General features: G+C 43.2%; 2 protein-coding genes across 2 annotated transcripts; both read right to left on the bottom strand.

Moving 5' to 3' along the window:
- Positions 1-6,290: 6,290 nt before the first annotated feature.
- LOC102711065 (crossover junction endonuclease EME1-like) lies at positions 6,291-13,012 on the bottom strand. Its single transcript, XM_015836109.2, has 14 exons — positions 12,400-13,012; positions 11,729-11,956; positions 11,485-11,582; positions 11,117-11,161; positions 10,957-11,022; positions 10,724-10,877; positions 10,535-10,644; positions 10,229-10,404; positions 9,860-9,926; positions 9,666-9,784; positions 8,688-8,771; positions 7,775-7,889; positions 7,035-7,688; positions 6,291-6,962 (listed from the first exon to the last, which is right to left on the bottom strand). The coding sequence occupies exons 1-13, from the start codon at positions 12,911-12,913 to the stop codon at positions 7,536-7,538; spliced, it is 1,929 nt and encodes a 642-aa protein (XP_015691595.2). The 5' UTR covers positions 12,914-13,012; the 3' UTR covers positions 6,291-6,962; positions 7,035-7,535.
- Positions 13,013-14,767: 1,755 nt separating this feature from the next.
- On the bottom strand, positions 14,768-15,723 carry LOC102709555. Its single transcript, XM_006652854.2, has one exon. The coding sequence runs from the start codon at positions 15,720-15,722 to the stop codon at positions 14,925-14,927; it is 798 nt and encodes a 265-aa protein (XP_006652917.2). The 5' UTR covers position 15,723; the 3' UTR covers positions 14,768-14,924.
- Positions 15,724-16,856: the final 1,133 nt, after the last annotated feature.

Raw genomic sequence — 16,856 nt, 5'->3', positions numbered from 1 at the left:
TATATCTAAAAGTCAATTCTGAAAAATAAACTACGATAGAAAATATCCAAAATATACTTTAAATTTAACTTTAGAAATTTAAATTTTGGCTTATAAACATAAGCAGAAGTGAAAGGACAGGGACATTTATTTAAAAATTTTATCAAATATACAAATTTATAAGCCATGCTTCAAATTTATATAATAAATCAAATCATAGTAAATTAAATAATAATTATATTTTTTTTATTAAGACGAACCATCAAACATATCTCTTAGAAATCAACAACATTAGAAGGAGTATTCTGTAAGAGTGAGAATGCGAGGAAAGGATTAGAGGCGCTGGTCAGTAGCTCGTGCGAATGTATGGTTCTTTATTATCTATTTTGGATTTTAAATTTGTTAAAAGTTGCATGTAAAAATTATTTAAAGTATATAGATGACATGGTATTTCAATGATAAGCTATAATCTATTTTGCCAATGTGTGTTTATATACACACACATTAGTATTCTTAACAATATAAAAAACAAAGCATCTTATGATTTGAATAGGAGGTAATGATATTTTTTTTGTGTGTTCACTCTATCTTCCGTTGTTTTCAAATTTTTCAAACTTGGAATTAATAGTTATCTCGTCATTTTGTGTTGGAGTACTAAAGTATGATTCAATGTTTAAAAGTTTCAAAATTCAGAATTAATAATTAGTATTCACATATAGTTGGTTTATTCTTTTATCCTGAAGTATTCTAATTATATCTTACCAAAATGTATTGCTGGATTTACTCGCCAAATTGTAACTGATACAATTATTTACTTTAATCTAAAGAGTCCATAATATTTTCAATGGGTTATGTATTTAACACCATTTCTCAATATGAGATATGATAATAATGATATGGTCCACCTAATCAATGACCGGCTTCTTCTAGTTAATATAAGAGCTCTCATAGTGCTAATTAGTATATAAATAGATAGCGTTGCGTGAGCTGGATGTTTCTCACTGTCGTATGTCGCGCGAAGATTTTTCTTTTTATTGATTAAACAAAAACGACCTCTGCTTGAGGCAGAGTTCATCGACTCCCCTACTTTTTTTTTGAACTGCGTGCAATTTTACATTGTTCACCATATGTATGTAGTTTTTTTTACTATGATCATGGCTTAAATAATTTTGCCAGAGTATTAAAATATATTGTCAGTTTTTACTCTCAAGTTGTAATTGATGCATGCCTTTATTTAAATCTAAAGAGTTCATGACACTTCCAATGGATTGTTTATTTAACACCAATTCTCATTATGGGATATGATAATGATGATATGGTCCATCCAATCAATGATCAAATTCTTATATAAATGCACAGCAATATAGTTAACACAAGAGCTTTCTCATAGTGCCAGATATAAATAGACAAGTCTCTCAAGACCTTGATGCTTTCTCACCCTCTTTTGCTGTGTGATGATATTTCCTTTCCTTTTACTTTTCAACTGCGTTCAATTTCAATTTTTTCACCAGGTGTACTGTGTACGTCGAAGATTTTATTTCATAATCCTTGTTTAAACAACATTACCCAAAGTAAAATATAGAGAAGCCAATTAGTGTTACTATTTGTCACTCTCTCTCTCAATTTATCTTTTTGTCTTGGACCATTTCAAAGATGGAAGCATGTCCCTCTAATCGTTTTTTTTTTCTATTTGTCTTTTTAATGGTGAAGATTAGAAAACAAACAAACTGTAAAGGCGCATGCCAACCTACTAGTACTAGTAGCTTAAACAGCTGTGAATGACAGCGTGAATAGTTCTTGAAAGCAAAGGATCACAAGGCAGGCACAACTAGAGGCATCTGCATGGATTACTCACCAAGTTCAGTTGTCACTAGGCCGGCATAAAAAAACAAAATGTAAGCCGATATTTGGAGAGAGTTTTCATTGACCCGTCCAAGTAGCGTCCAGCATGTTTACCGGTCAGCCAACCAGCCAACTAACCCTGATTAAAAACATGGAGACAAATTGTTAATCACAATTTCGCAAACGCTATCTAGTAGTAGGAGAAAAAAATGCCATGTGACAGCAAGGAAAGAAAGCACGGTTGCTACTGCCATTGCGTTGCCTAACGGAGACGTAAAGAAGGTGAGTAGTCGTAGTAGGCGAGAGAGCACTCTGATATGCAAATGTAAAGTTGGCGCCATTGAAAGCCAAGCATCCATGATAAAACATGTCGACCAGCTGAACACAACTTTGGTGCTTTTCAGCTTGCTAATCACAGCCGTTTCTTAATTAATTAAGGTATACTCTTCATGGCTTCACACGATTTTTTTTCTCTCTTCTTCTTTGTTTTTTTTTCCCAAAGCATCTTTCTAGTGACCATCATTGCAAGTTTTTGTTCGTGTTTTCTTTCTCTTTTTTCCATGGCCTGTGGTAGGGGGAGAGAGACATGGACATGGACGCTGCTTAAAAGCTGGCAAACGCCTACTATGGACAGCAAAAGGTAGGGGCCATTTTGGTTTCTCTTCTCTGGACTGTTTAAGCCTTTGACTACCGGGCGTTTTAATGTCTGTAAGGTCACCGCTGCAACAAGATTCGTACGCTACGCTCCTCAATTCAAGCCGTATGATCAGTGCCTCCGTACACGGTAGATGAAGATGAGATCTTTTTTTTTCCTTTGACATTTTGACCATATGTGTACTAGTTTCATGGATCGATCGGTATGTATATGTGATTGCAATGAGTTTCATTTGGAATACATGCATGGTCCATGCTTGATCGATGATCGAGTCAACTGAACAATTACTGCTGCTGTAAGCTCAGGGAATCCGAGACCAATCTCTGGAGGGAAAGGAAAGAAAAAAAAACACCCGTAGCATACAAAAGCAAAGGGAAGCTCAGAAAGGGACTTTTTTTTATATATATTTGCCATTCAGTAGTATGACCTGAAGTCAATCAGCTTTATCACCACACCTAGAATCAGGACTTGTTTTAGTTTCCAAAATTTTTTTCTAAAAATATCACATCGAATTTTTAAACATCTAAATAAAGCATTAAACATAGATGAATCAAAAAATTAATTACATAGTTATGAGAGAAATCTTAAGACGAATCATTCGAGCCTAATTACCCCATGATTAGCCATAAGTGCTACAGTAACCAACATATGCTAATGATAGATTAATTAGACTCAAAAGATTCGTCTCGTGGTTTTTAGGCTAGCCGTAAAATTCGTTTTTTTCATTCATGTCCGAAAACCCCTTCCAACATCCAATCAAATATTTAACGTGACACTTGTCCCAAAAATTTTTTCAATGTAAACACCACCTCGCTTGTGCTCGCTCAAGTAGCAGCAGTCAATGCGTGCACACACACATCAAACGGATCGGTGGTGGCAGCAGTACTCCAATACATACTTGTTTATTGAGAGAAACAACGAGAAAAACTACTGCTGCTCCAACTATCTCCAGCAAACGGCGCTTCTTCAAAGTGCCTTTATTCCCAGGCCACAATTGGTAGTGCTAGTGCTCGCCTGGAAAAAACGAACACGGCCGTAGTTACGAGCATCAACAGCAGCGGCAATGACAATGCTCCTTGGACCATCGCCAACCAAATTGACTAGTAGTAGTAGTGTTTCTGAGGCTCCGGTTTCTCATCCACGCACAGTGCGCGCACGATGCCGGACCGGCCGGGCATGATGAATCGGGCCGCGGTGGTGGTGGTTTCTTCTCTTTTCCGGCGCAAAAACGCCGGACGACACATCAGCTACAGCGTAGCCATCGTTATGGACTCGTGGGGGAATAGACCGGTTTTTTCTACGCCTCCTCCGGGTGGCATCGGAAACCGCGATGCGTTGCGGCGTCAGTATTTTCCGCTGTGGGTTTGGTGGTACTAATAGTAGGAGTATACTATATCAAAGCATGTGCCATGCGCTCTTGCAGGCGAGCGGGCGGCTCGAGCTGATGAGCTGCCGGCCGGCCTGGCTGCCTGTGCCTGTGCCTGCTGGCTGCTGTGGCCGCGCCTGCCCCAACGCGAGGCAAGGGCTGCCTGGTTACTTCACGTCATGGGCTAATGGGTAAATTAATGGGTGCGCGACGCGACGTGCCAGAGGGACGGCCTATCACCGGGAACCGGCGTTTTCACTGTACCGTACGTGCTCATGCCCCCCCCCCCCCCCCATGCTGATGCCCATTTTCTTCTTCTCTCCTAAAAGTAGGAGGACTACACTTGTGAACTGTGATGATCTCGCGCATAGGCACCCCCGAAAGATGGTGAGATTCCGCAGCACGGTACACCGATTAATAGGAGTGCTCGGTACAAAGGCGTGCACCACCAAAACACGGGGCTATAAATTACGTCACGGGGACATGGTGTGCCGCAGATATCACCGCAATCATGCCCCGCGTTTACGGCGACCCCCCGGCTCGCTTTGTCTCTCACTCCCCATTGATGGGATGCGTTTTTACGCAAGTTGCAGCAGCGGATCGCGTCGCGCGGGTGGGTGCTCTCTCGTGATCGCCAACGCGACGCGCCGCGCCGCGCGCGATGCGATCGAAGCCCACCTGACCCAACCCAAACGCGCTGCGGCTCGCTCGTTTCTCACGTTCTTTTGCCCCCGCCGGCAGCGGCGCGGCTCGGGAATCGCCCGCGTCCGCTGCCACTCCGCTCGGTTTACCCGCGCGCAGCCGCAGCGGCGCCGGCGTTTTCCCCGTTTTCTTTGGCACGGTACGGTTGGTTCCTACGCGGAACACGGTGATGGTGTGACGGCAGCGGGGTTTATAAAACCGACGGAAACCGGCTTATGGTAGCTGGATCGATAACATAAACTGATTGGCTTTTGGATCAAGTTAAAAAAATTAATTAAAATTTAACTTTTGACAGAATTTAGAAAAATACTATGCATACGATTTATTATTCCCATCTTGATATGATCAAACATAACGACTTTCAGAGTCCCTAAAACCCAACTAAAGAGAAATATTTCATCATGTAAAAATCGTCGTATGTATAACAGCGTTGCAAAATTTATTCGAAATTCGTCGGTTTTAGCTTGTTTATGAATGGTTCTTGATCCGGTACGGGGAGGTAGACCAGCGCAATTGCCATCCAGCGAGCTGGTCCATGTGACCATCGACTGGGATCTTGTCATCTTAGCAAAATCTTGGGCTGGCCGTGACACCGGTGACGGACCCCCTCCCCTGCCTCTCTTTGTCAGCAGGCGTGAGTGACATATTGGTACGGGCAAGGCAAGCACGCATCGGTGCCACGACGTTACGTCGGCAACCAACAGATGTTAATTCATCTTTTTTTTGCATTTTCACCTGTCATTTGGGCAAAAGACCAAACGGACCGCCGGCGACGGCCATGACAATGACCAGGATATGTCCCTCCCGGAAAATTGCCACCATGCCACGAATTTCAAACTTGAGGACGTTTGAAAGAACATGTCCATAAATTTGAAAGCTGGTGTGTTGCGATGGCATTTATCACAGTCAAAATAGCAATATACAAGTGCCCCCCATGCTTTAACCCAGTGGCTCTATCCAAGCCAGATAGCATGGGCTCATGTAACTTTCTCCTTCTTTTACTCTGACAAATCGGCAATGGGGGCTCTCTCGTCTTCTCCTGGTGAAAGCAAATGCACATGGACAAGTTAAAGCCTAAGGCCGTATAGGCTATAGCTGCCACACAAATCTTAAACCACGTAAGCGAATACTCGATTGTATTGGAGTAGGTATACGGTCTTGCAACTAGCAAAGCATGTGAAGGTACTACTACTACAAGTTGTGAGTGACTAGTTACCTGCTGCCTCTGTTGCTCAAGCATGATATGGCTACAGGGGCATGTGAATGTGGCCATGCCTTGGGGATTCCTTTCTTTGGGACGATGACTTCTCATCCAGAATCACAGATGAGATGGCTAGTAGTATGTGCCAAGAGGTTGCCTGTAAAGAATGTTCACCGGTCACTACCGTCTAGGCGTCTACCTGTGCATGATGCCGTATCCATGTGAATATATTCAATTGCCGTGAGATTTGTTTATCCCCTTTAGCTTTCACTTTTGTGACATGCAAAATGTATATGTAAATGAGATGACTTTAGCTGTGTTGTTATTCGCAGAGGTAGGGAAGACAAAAGCAGACCAAACTCATATGATATAATGTTTACCATAGTATACTAAATTGATGGTTTACTGCTTTTGAAGGAACCTTGAGCACACAGCCAGCCAATCAAGAAGCAACAGGCACCAAACAAGTAAAGAAATTGATATTGGTGAAGCTACCTTACTAGTATAATTAAGGATGGACCATGTCTATCACAAGCTAGGGCTTGGATAATGTAAATTTCTAACCTTGTGAATTGCATCATGACCTCATCATAGCAAGCAAAGAACGGGCGTGGCTGGGGCACCATTTTGTTGGTCCACCCAGAGGGTTGCCAAAGACGCTTACACAAAAAAAAATCACTTGTCATTGCGCTTAAGAAACATAAAACCGGTGGTTTCAACAATGCCATGAATCTTGCAAATGCTGCATGTGATGATAGTGGGTTTCCGACAATCGCGTACAATCTGCCCATGGCATCCTTTTGGGCATGTTGAAACACAGCGTCTCTGCCCAATGCACATGTCGGCTTCAAATGCAAGGCACCGGCAGCCTAAAACCATTATACAATGCAACTATCTCTAGGAAGAGATTAGAGGATGCCCCTTCTCGCTACTAGGCAAATGATGAGACAGGAATCAGGATTCATTTGGCATTGCAATGTGCTGGTGTGCAGATATGTTGGGTTGCAACAGGCCCAGGATTTCATGAACAGTTTTGTGATTCCCATGCATCAATTCCTATCTTCTCTCTCTTTAAGAGTTTCTTCTGAAGAATTATCCCTTCTTTCGGTTGTGCTGGTACGTTAGCTTACACGGTATAGTAGATCCTTGGGTATATTGCAGAATCACGCCTCTCTCTGGAGATTCAGGACAGGGCGATCTGATCGGCTGCAACGAGTCTGCAAAATGTTGGCAAGAGTATGAAACAGGCAAACAGCTAGACCTACCATAGATGAAATTGCCAGAAATACCTGTAGTTGTACTCCTTGAAGATCGGTAGCCGCAACCAGGGGCTTAATGCGTGTAATCGTACACTGCACGGCTGCGCCTTAAGGTACCATACATTACACTGCCGACACGCACAAGTGCAGGGCCGTTCGATATGATTTTTTTTAGGTTTCAGTACAAACCATTTACTTGAACCTTTCTAAATAGTTGTGAACTTTACAAAAAGTTGCAAAATTGGTGGGGCCTTTCGTGTTGCTATCACACAGAATAGGGTATCCACAGCATCATCCAGTCCTCCAGATATCTAGCAGAAGGTTCCATGTCCGTCATGTTATGATAACTTCGATGACTAGAGAGCATACCAAAGCGCCAGCCATAGAAAGTAATGGCTTCAGCACCAGGAACATCGTATGAACTACCTTGAAGCTTCATCTAAACAATATGAACAAAAGGGCCATAAATAATACATCGACCTTTCATGATTTATAACAGTGAGCATGGAAGGCTTTAGCTAAGCTCCATTGTTATCGCTTATCAGCCTCCACTTCTGCCGCTCCATTTTGTGCCATGAGAATTCTGTACACTCGTTTAGAACATGCTGGTCCGAGCCTTCTGTTTAAATCACCCAGGGGGCCTTCCAACATCAAATCTTCAAGCAAATGCTCTTTTTCATGAACCTGTCAACGAATCTGTTAAGAAAAACTGAAAAGCCAACGCGTAGATTTTCAGTTTTACTTAAAGCCTGTTAAAAAAAGGCACTCACAGATTTATTATCATCCATATACACATTCAATAATGATCTCATGGACGGGTACTTCTTCTCAATTGCAATAGCATGTCCTGGATTGACTCTAGGAATGGCAACTAAAGATTTTAGCCTGTGGCATGATTTGAATAATTAGCATGGTACGACGGCAAAAGTATAAAATTGACACAGTTGAACAAAACATCTGATCAGACCATGTAGGACTATAAAATAAAAAAGGCCACACAATCAGAAAATATCCAAGAATCTGTGCATGGGTTTCATCCACGTTTTCTAGCGTTGCATCAACCGGTCGATAGAAGCACCACTGAACCAGAAGTGCTAGATTATTTCTCGAACACGCAGGAGAGCTGCGCATCATTAGCAGTGCTAGATTGCTAATGTAATTATACATGGGAAATTATAAATTGAAACCAACATCAACCAAGCTTGGCTGATATCCAAAGTCAACCAAAAAGATGATGGCATCTACAAAGAAAGAAGTGCCACGAAACATTTCTAGAAAAGATTGGATAAAAGAAAGCCAATTTTCTGATTTAAACAATTAGATTAGATTATATCAAAGGAAAGAATTAAGTTGCTATTAAATAGATCCGAGACACCAAGATGGGATGTGCTAGAGTTCATAGGAGGAATACCACCATCAGTTTAGCAACAGGAAATCAATTTTTTAAGCAATGTTTGTTTAGAACTTGAATCAACGCACTGTTTTGATTAAGGAAAACTAAGGAAAGAACCAAACAGCAAATAACCTTATACAGTTATACTCATCGTGAAAACTGTGAAATGCGCTGCTTCTAATGTACTGTGTATAGAGACTGGAACTATTTCAGGTTAGTGGGAACAAAAGAAAAGGCACACAACATTAAATACAAATTTGGTTCAGTATATAGTTCTAAGGACAACTTACCAGGGGCTTTTCTTAATCTTATCTTTCTCAATGCCTTTAATACTTGAACCGTTAGCATGCACAGATAACCATGTCAAAGGTTTCCTGCAGAATAGTCAGGGTGGCCAATATCTTAACATGAACCTGATCATACACGGACTGGGAACGTGGAGCAATAGAACTGATTCCTATACTCAATGTGTAAGAAAGCCACATTATTGAACAGAAGTATATGTTATTTATTCATATAATTTATACTACAAAATTAAAGGCATGGGAAGTGTATTTCCATAAAATCATGCCTTAATGGATGCACTATAATAGCACAGGTATCACGTTTTATCTTCCCTAGAAAAGCTGATGGACTAAAATCTGCAATATCGAATAATAGTCCATAAAAGCCTTTACACATTTATCACTGTATCTTGTGAATGTGAAGCTAGGGCAATAACAGAAGACAAAATATTAGCAACTAGAGTTTTAAAAAATCATATATACAAGCAACTAGCAAAGCACTTAAATTGAACTTGGTGCACTTAAAGTTAAATGGTTCTTGCACCAAATCCAAGAAAAATATTCAACTGCATCCTTATATCATGCACATGCCCCTATGCCAATTGTACAAAGGAGATGTTAGCCCACATGCAGTTCACACTTTTACTCACACACAGATCTAGGATAAAAATTAGGAATCTGACAATGCCGCTTGGTCAGAATACCAGTACACATGTTTTTTGTGCCGCCTACTATAACACTTCCAGATGCATTTTGCTCCAGCCCTCTATTATTTACAATACAATCAGAATGCAGATCATAGTTCCAAAAACTACCACATTTGTGTATTCTAAATTCTAACTTGCCGTGAGACAAATACACTCATGTAAATGATTAGATAACAAATGCATGAAGAAACATCCGTATAAGGGAGCAAAAGAAATAAAATATACACGCAACCTTTCCTAAAGCCAGTACAAAACTCTCATAACAAACGTAACTTGCCTGAACTTGCAATTTGCAAGACTATATGTCAAGCCAACAACATGCTCTGCCACTTCAGCTTCATCTGTGCACTGCCTTGAATGAACCCTAACACAATCCGTTGCTAGTTTGCATAAACCCTGAAAATAACTATTAGACATTCTCGAATACAATCTACAATCGTTCAGAACAGAAATAGATAGTTGAAAACAGACCTCTTCCACTGGTGGACGTTTCCACCCATTTGAATTTGGTACGTTCTTGTTGTACTGACTCTGCTCACTGCATGCCAAAAGAATATGACATTTTAGCAGGATGGAGGCAAATACAAACAATACCTGGCAGAACCATGCAAGACCAAAAGTGTAAATTGTACAAAATATTAATTCCTTTTTTTGGAAATGGTGCTTGCTATTAGTAGCAGCAAGAACGTTAGCGCTCACAAACTAGTGTTGACACTTGACAGCAACTGAACTTACACGCACTTTAAAATCCCAAGAAGGTTTGAATATAAAATCAAAGTTTAAAAGTAGAGTACAGGCAAAAATCAATAATACTTGATAATCCATACTTCCAGGACTAACCGTCTTTTTATGTAGCTCATCAATTTATTAGTGACATAGCAAATCGTGAATTCTGGATACTGACTTCGAACTTTGTGAACATGGTCCAATAATGTACCAGCGGTCACAAGATCGCAGAATTCCTCAGCTTGAAGCACAAAGAGAATATATGGTACTTCTAATGTTGAAGCTTGGTTCTGCACAAATGTAGAACACTTTAGAATATCTTTCCCATGTCGCCAGTATTTACATGAGGAATAGAAGTCAAATGGCAAGCCTCTTTGTGACTCTATTTTGGTAATATCATATCTACACATCAACTAGTACCTGGGTGATCTCATCAGGAATTTTCATATTCCATAAAATCGACCCCCTGATTGAATTAGATGTAACTCGATACAAAAGTCCCTTCTCTGCAAATCTTTGCACAAGATGACCTGTTTGCAAAAGGCAGATATTTGAGCAGTGGAGAAAGGTGAGACAATCAACATAGATTGACAGAATTATCGTACACACCTCCAACTGAGCCGCTTTCAATAACACTGGAGTCAATCTCAATTACAATAGATTTAGTAGCAAACTTCCCTGATTCCCACTTTCTTTTTTCTTTGTCCAACTTCTTCAATGCTGCTTGTTCAGCTTTCATAGCTTCCTTCTGCCTTTTGCTTTCCTAGAAAATAAACAATATGGTCTATTATTCTCTAGATCACACCATGAATATATAAATATATTTCTGATATATTCCAAACCAGTCGTTTTTGCTTTTTTTCCTCCATCAGTCTGGCTTTCTTTTCCATCTTTAGTTTCTTCTCTTCCTATACTATGCAAGCAAGAATGTCAAAACTTAAACAGCGTAATTTGTGAAACTTGAAACAGCAAGTTTTCTTTTATATGTTTACTCAGCCAGACCTGTTGTTTTTTCTTCCTTTCTTCAATTGGTAGAACATTCTCCTCCTACAAACACAAGATCACCCTTCTTTGTTAGTACATATGTAAGGTTACCTTCCGTCTTTTGGGATTGAGCACCCTCTTCCTAGTGTAGTCTTAGGTCTTGGCTATTTCTAACTCACATAAGAATTAGTTGCACACAAATACAATACGATATCCAGCTAACATATTCGTAGTTAACATGCCTAACTGCCTACTGAGCCATATATATTATTCTATTCAATCAAACATTCTTTCCCTTTTGTACAACCATAGAGTTATCTGCTTAGAAATTATGAAAATATGATTCTACATTTATAGCAAATTATAAACCACTTAAACTAGCATACCTGAGGACAATGCTTATTGGTAAAAGGATCAGCCTCCTTCAAGATAGAATCTTCACGAGGAAAATTAGCATGCAGAGGTTGATGGTAACTGGTTGTTCCTAACAAAATAATCGACAATAAATGCACTAAAGAACAATGTTCTACAAGGAGTGTTATCTTCACAATCAGATATATAGTACAAGGATTTTACACCACATATGATTGTCTATTTCATTGTTATTATCCTCAAGTAAATTTCTCTTACCATAATTTTTACATCCAGAAAGGGGTATTTGATGCTCCACATATGATTTTGAATAATTATTCTGATCTGTACTTGATGCTCCATCAACTTTATCAGTACAGGAACTAGTCCAGGGTTGAATGACGCATTCTGGCTTTGCCATATTGCTTGGTGATTTGGTTAAATCCTCCCTGGATAGAGTGTCATCCAATTCCTCATCACTATCCAAAGATATTGGACAAGGTACTCCTGTAAAATAGAAGAAGAGTTACTCCCAGATAAGAATCATGATGAGTGTAGAAGAACATGATGTCATCTATAAAGCAATAGTTCGTGGTGTTTTCTTTTTTAATTCCAAAATTTCAAGGTCAATTAATCATCCAAATAATTTAGGTCTGACTTCATCAGGTGTAAACTACAATGGCCGTACAAATAAGTTCAGAATGTGCACAAAAGTTCACAAGCTGCACAGAAATCACTGGGATGAATTACGGAGATTAGCTATGCCTGATACAGACCAAGAAAAGGAATACAGAAATGAGCCTACTGTTTTGCCATTAATAGAACTGGAACTAATCCCCGTTTATTTTTTCCACGCAGCAAAGTCAATAGATGAAGAGAATGTGCCTAGCCAACGGCGGTAAAGTTCATGAAAGATCAAATGGAATGAATCTACCAGTCAAAAAAATCACCAGAAAATTTCCTCGCGGTCGCAAGAGAAGGCAAGGCAGGGACAGAGGGGGGAGCAGCCAAGCGCGGGACGGCGAGGCCGGGAGTCTCAGGAACAACGTCGGCAGGCCCGATTGAGCAGGGGACATCCGAACGAGGGGTCGCAGAATCGGCAACGCCGAAGTGGGACGGACTTGGCAGGACAGAATTGGGCGTGTCATCCGCAACGGCGCGGTTGCCGAGCGAGCACGGCACGGACGACCGCGGCGTATCGGCCACCGCGGAAACAGACCGACTGGCATCTACGGGCGGCGGCCGCCGCTTCGGCGGGGTGGGGGTGTCGTCAAGCACGATGGTCGACGCGAGCTGCCGCCGCTTCGGGTCAGGAGGGGAGGGCGAGAAGACGTCGAGGAAATCGGAGGCGGTGGTGGCGGCGGCGAGCGCATGGGAGCGCTTGTGGACAGCGAGAGGGGTGGCGGCGGCGGTGTCGTCGTCGTCGTCGTCGATGATCTCGACGACGGCGGCGCTGGACGCCATTGGTTTTGGTGGGTTTCGCCGGTGGATTTGGGGATTTTTCTCCTCCGAGATGGCGATTTTGATTTTGGGTTTTGGCGGGCTAGGGTTCCGGCAAATGGTGCTCGGTGATCGGGGCGCCCAAGTCCCAACCGTGCAGGCTCGCACATACCGATGTATTGCTCGGCCCTTCTGTTTGATGGGCCTTTGCTGGGCCCAATTTTGATCATTCTAGTTTCAAATTTTAAATAAATTTTAATTTTGTATTACAATATAAATATTTACGTACTAGTTTCTATGATTTTACAATTCTAACAATTTTTTAAAACTTATAAAAATATAAATTAAAAAAATAACCACTAAAATAACTAAAATGGTCTTCGATATCTCTAGGCATATATTAAACGATCTAAAAATAATTATATTTTAAGTCAGGAGTAGCATATTGAAATTTGGAAGCGACTCTATTGTGATGGGCTTTTTGGGCCAAAGCTCGGCACCTCGGCCTATGGCTACATACATTGCCCTTCCCATTTATATCCATCTTAAATCTAACGGTTAATAAATACCCAAAGGAAGCCCGACGCAGGGAGAGGTGCTCTGCTCAGCTGCTCTTTACCCTCAGCCAGCGCCGCCGCTCGCCGGAGCTCCGCCGCCTTCCGTCCGTCGGAGCCAGAAACGGGCCGCGCGCGCTTGTTTCAACTGGGAACGCAGCCAATCATGCATGCCGTGCGCCCGTGCACCTGGGGGGCCTGTCCTGGCTCTCTCACTCATCACTCTCTCCCCCTCCGTGTCCGGGAAATCGGCGCATGACGCCATGGCCATGAGTCAACCGCACCATCGCCGGACATGTGAGAGGAGTACGCAATGCTGTCGTTTACCGACTGCTCCATCCACGCACTCAGACACTCAGTCACTCACACGTCTATCCTTGCACTTCTATTTATACGCATAAGTCAAAATTTAAATTTTCAGCGTTTTAATTTAAAATTGATTTTAAGATTTTCTTACGAAAGTTTATTTGCTAATGATAATTTTTATATCGTTAAAAATATGTATATAAAAAGCCAAACAATCAGCGACGCGAAAACGAGCAGAGCAGGTACACGGCATCGAGATCAGCACGCATCGCACCGTTCATAGGCTTTGCAAGAGCGCAGTTGCCTGCACTGACAAGCAGCGAAGCAGAGAGAATGGCGCCAAGGCATGCATGCAAGCAGGGGGCGCGCCACAGATGCAGGTAACAGCGTGGGAGCAGGCGCCAAACCTCAAGCTGCCAAAGCCTTGCACGTTCGACCAGGCTTTTTTTTCATACGGGTAAAATAATTACAGGCCACGGCTTTTCAGAGCCTCTCAACGATGCGGCCATGAACTTGGGATCACCCTCTCCTTTTGAAGAACCCGAGATATGCATTGACTCACGATGGAGTAAGTTTTTTTTGTCGCGAGGGATGCGTGGTATGAACTTCTACAAAGTTACTACAATGCTTCAGAGTTCAGACAGCATTTCTCAGAGCTTTGTTTCGCAAAGTTAATATAGGCCCGTTAGAAGACAGTTTCTGGAATAGCCTTTGATCTAATCACTTGCCCTTTCTGTATCTATTATAAGGTATTATGTTTCCTCTAAATTCATGTTGATGCTAATGAATGTTAACATCTATGTAAAAAATATTCATTGGTATATGGATAAAGCTAGTTAAGTAAAATAAACATCTTATAATAGGAGTATTGGTTAAGTTAGCGCTTATATATTTTCACCGTAGCATAAGTGCCTCATTTACTCATATTTTGCACCGAAAGATATGAGCAACACCTCTACGATTCTTCTCCTAAGCTACGGTCTACGGACATGAGTAATAAAACAAAAGAAATCTGCAACATAAAATCAGCGAAACACAGCAAATCGAAGTACATGCAACAGAACAGATTAAATAGAGAAAAATCAATGAATTAATCGAGTTCTAGCTAAAAAATAAGCACTGCATCCTAAGCTACGGCTACATCAATACCACCATATTGCATACATGATGATCTATCACTTTGGTGACCAGGAAGAAAAGAAGTGAGCAGTCAGATTGGACGAGGAGGAGGAAGCGCGGTTGGTGTCGGTGACCGTCCCCGACCACGCCGTCAGCGATGGCCGGCCATCAGTGAAGCCCAGAGACGGTCGACCATCGATGAAGCCCATCGATGGCGGGGGACACGCCACGACGCCCAATGGCGGCAGCTTCCTCATCACGGACAGAGGCGGCGAGTACTCGCCCTCCTCTTCCACCTCCTCCGTGATCCCAATCGGCGACGGCGAGGCGTCGGGCGTCTCGAACGGCGTGTCGGCACCACCGCCCGCCTCCGCCGCGGCCTGGGCGGCGCCCCGCTCGTACACCGGGTTGGAGATGCACACGAAGCGGTCGTCGCTGTTGGCGGAGGAGCTGGAGGACAGCGACGAGCGCCGCGCCGGCGACCACCTCCACACGGCGGACTCCAGCTTGGGGATCGCGAGGAGGAGGTCCTTGGTGTCCGCCGCCTGCATGACGCCGTGCGCGTAGTAGAACGGCGGGGTGCTGGACAGCGCCTCGTGCGCCGTGGTGGTCGCCGTCGCCACCGACGCCGCGTCATCGTCGCCCGTGGCGGCACGCGGCGGGGACAGCGCCAGCCCGAGCTTGGGGCGCCGCCGGGACAGCATCTCCTCCTCCGCGCGCATCCGCCGCCGGCGCAGGTGGGCGCAGAAGAGGTCGGCGAGGAGGAGCACCACGATGGTGAGGAACAGCGCGAGGCTGAGCGCCACCATGAGGCTGACCCCCACGGCCAGCCTCGACATGCCGTCGGTGAACATGGCCGCCGGCGCCCCCCTCGGCCCCCGCGTCCCGCCCCGCCTCGCCGAGCTCAACGAGAGTGGCGCGGAGTGGAGAACCGCGCCGTGGCGAGCGCGTGCGCAAGCTAACAAAGCAACATGTGGCGGGGGGGTGGGGGGCGGGGGGGTGTGGCTTAACCCCTTCGTCGTCAGTTCTGGTCGCGTCAAAAGGCAACTACCATAGCAGCAAGATTAAGCTAATTTGCCACTCATTGTCTAATCTAATCTAATCTACTCCGGCCAGTTTGTCCGGTCACGTTTTCCGATGCAGTTTAGTACTCCCAAAAGCTAGTGCCTAGTGCAATTAGCTGAGCAGATTATGGTGGTGCCATGACTGTTCTTGTCTGCTTAAACAGAAGTGTACTTACTCTTCGCTTTGGCCAGCCAATTTCAGTGGCAAGAGGGTCCCCAGGGGTGTAGGACAGAGTTGTCATCGGTGATTAGGGGATGATGTGAGGTGAAACTGTGTGAAAAAAAGGCAGCAAAAGCTTTGGTCTGTAAGTCTGTACCTGATCATTGGAGGCAGGGAAAGGACTATGGAGGAGACGATGGGTTTTTGGCGGGAAGTCGTTGATCTGCTTACAGTTGCGAATCCAAAGTTTCGTGTTTCTGATGATCTAACCGCACGACGGACTTGTTCGTTTGTCACTTGATGGGGGTCAGTCAGGTGATGTTTGAGTAGTTTGACGAATCTCATCTGTGTAGCTCTTTCTGCCCCGACGACGACCCTACGGAATGATGATTAGCATTTGGCGAAGTCATAGCTCCACTCCCGTTGCAATGCATCAGTTCGTGCTTCGTTTCCGGTACAAAATCCATTTCCAAAAAACAACATATCTTAACATAACTAAATTAACTAGAAATAAAAGTAAAAGACCTGTTTTATAAAGATTTTTTTTGATAAAAGGCTTGAGAGCCCTGCTTTTATAAAGCAACAGCAAAATCAAAAAGAGTATATTGGGGTTACCGGTTTTACATGCACGGTACTGACATTCTCAGTCACACCGAGGAGCTGAGAAACTTAACTTCAAACAACACAGCCAACAACGCAGCAAACCCTAAACAAAACAAGTTTGGCACAAACATAAGTGACCAGAAAACATTCCAGAATCCAAC

Source organism: Oryza brachyantha, chromosome 4, assembly GCF_000231095.2.
Source record: "Oryza brachyantha chromosome 4, ObraRS2, whole genome shotgun sequence".
In the NCBI taxonomy this organism is placed as follows: Eukaryota; Viridiplantae; Streptophyta; class Magnoliopsida; order Poales; family Poaceae; genus Oryza; species Oryza brachyantha.
The sequence above is the reverse complement of the archived record's forward strand: the minus strand, read 5'-3'. Positions and strand labels throughout refer to the sequence as shown.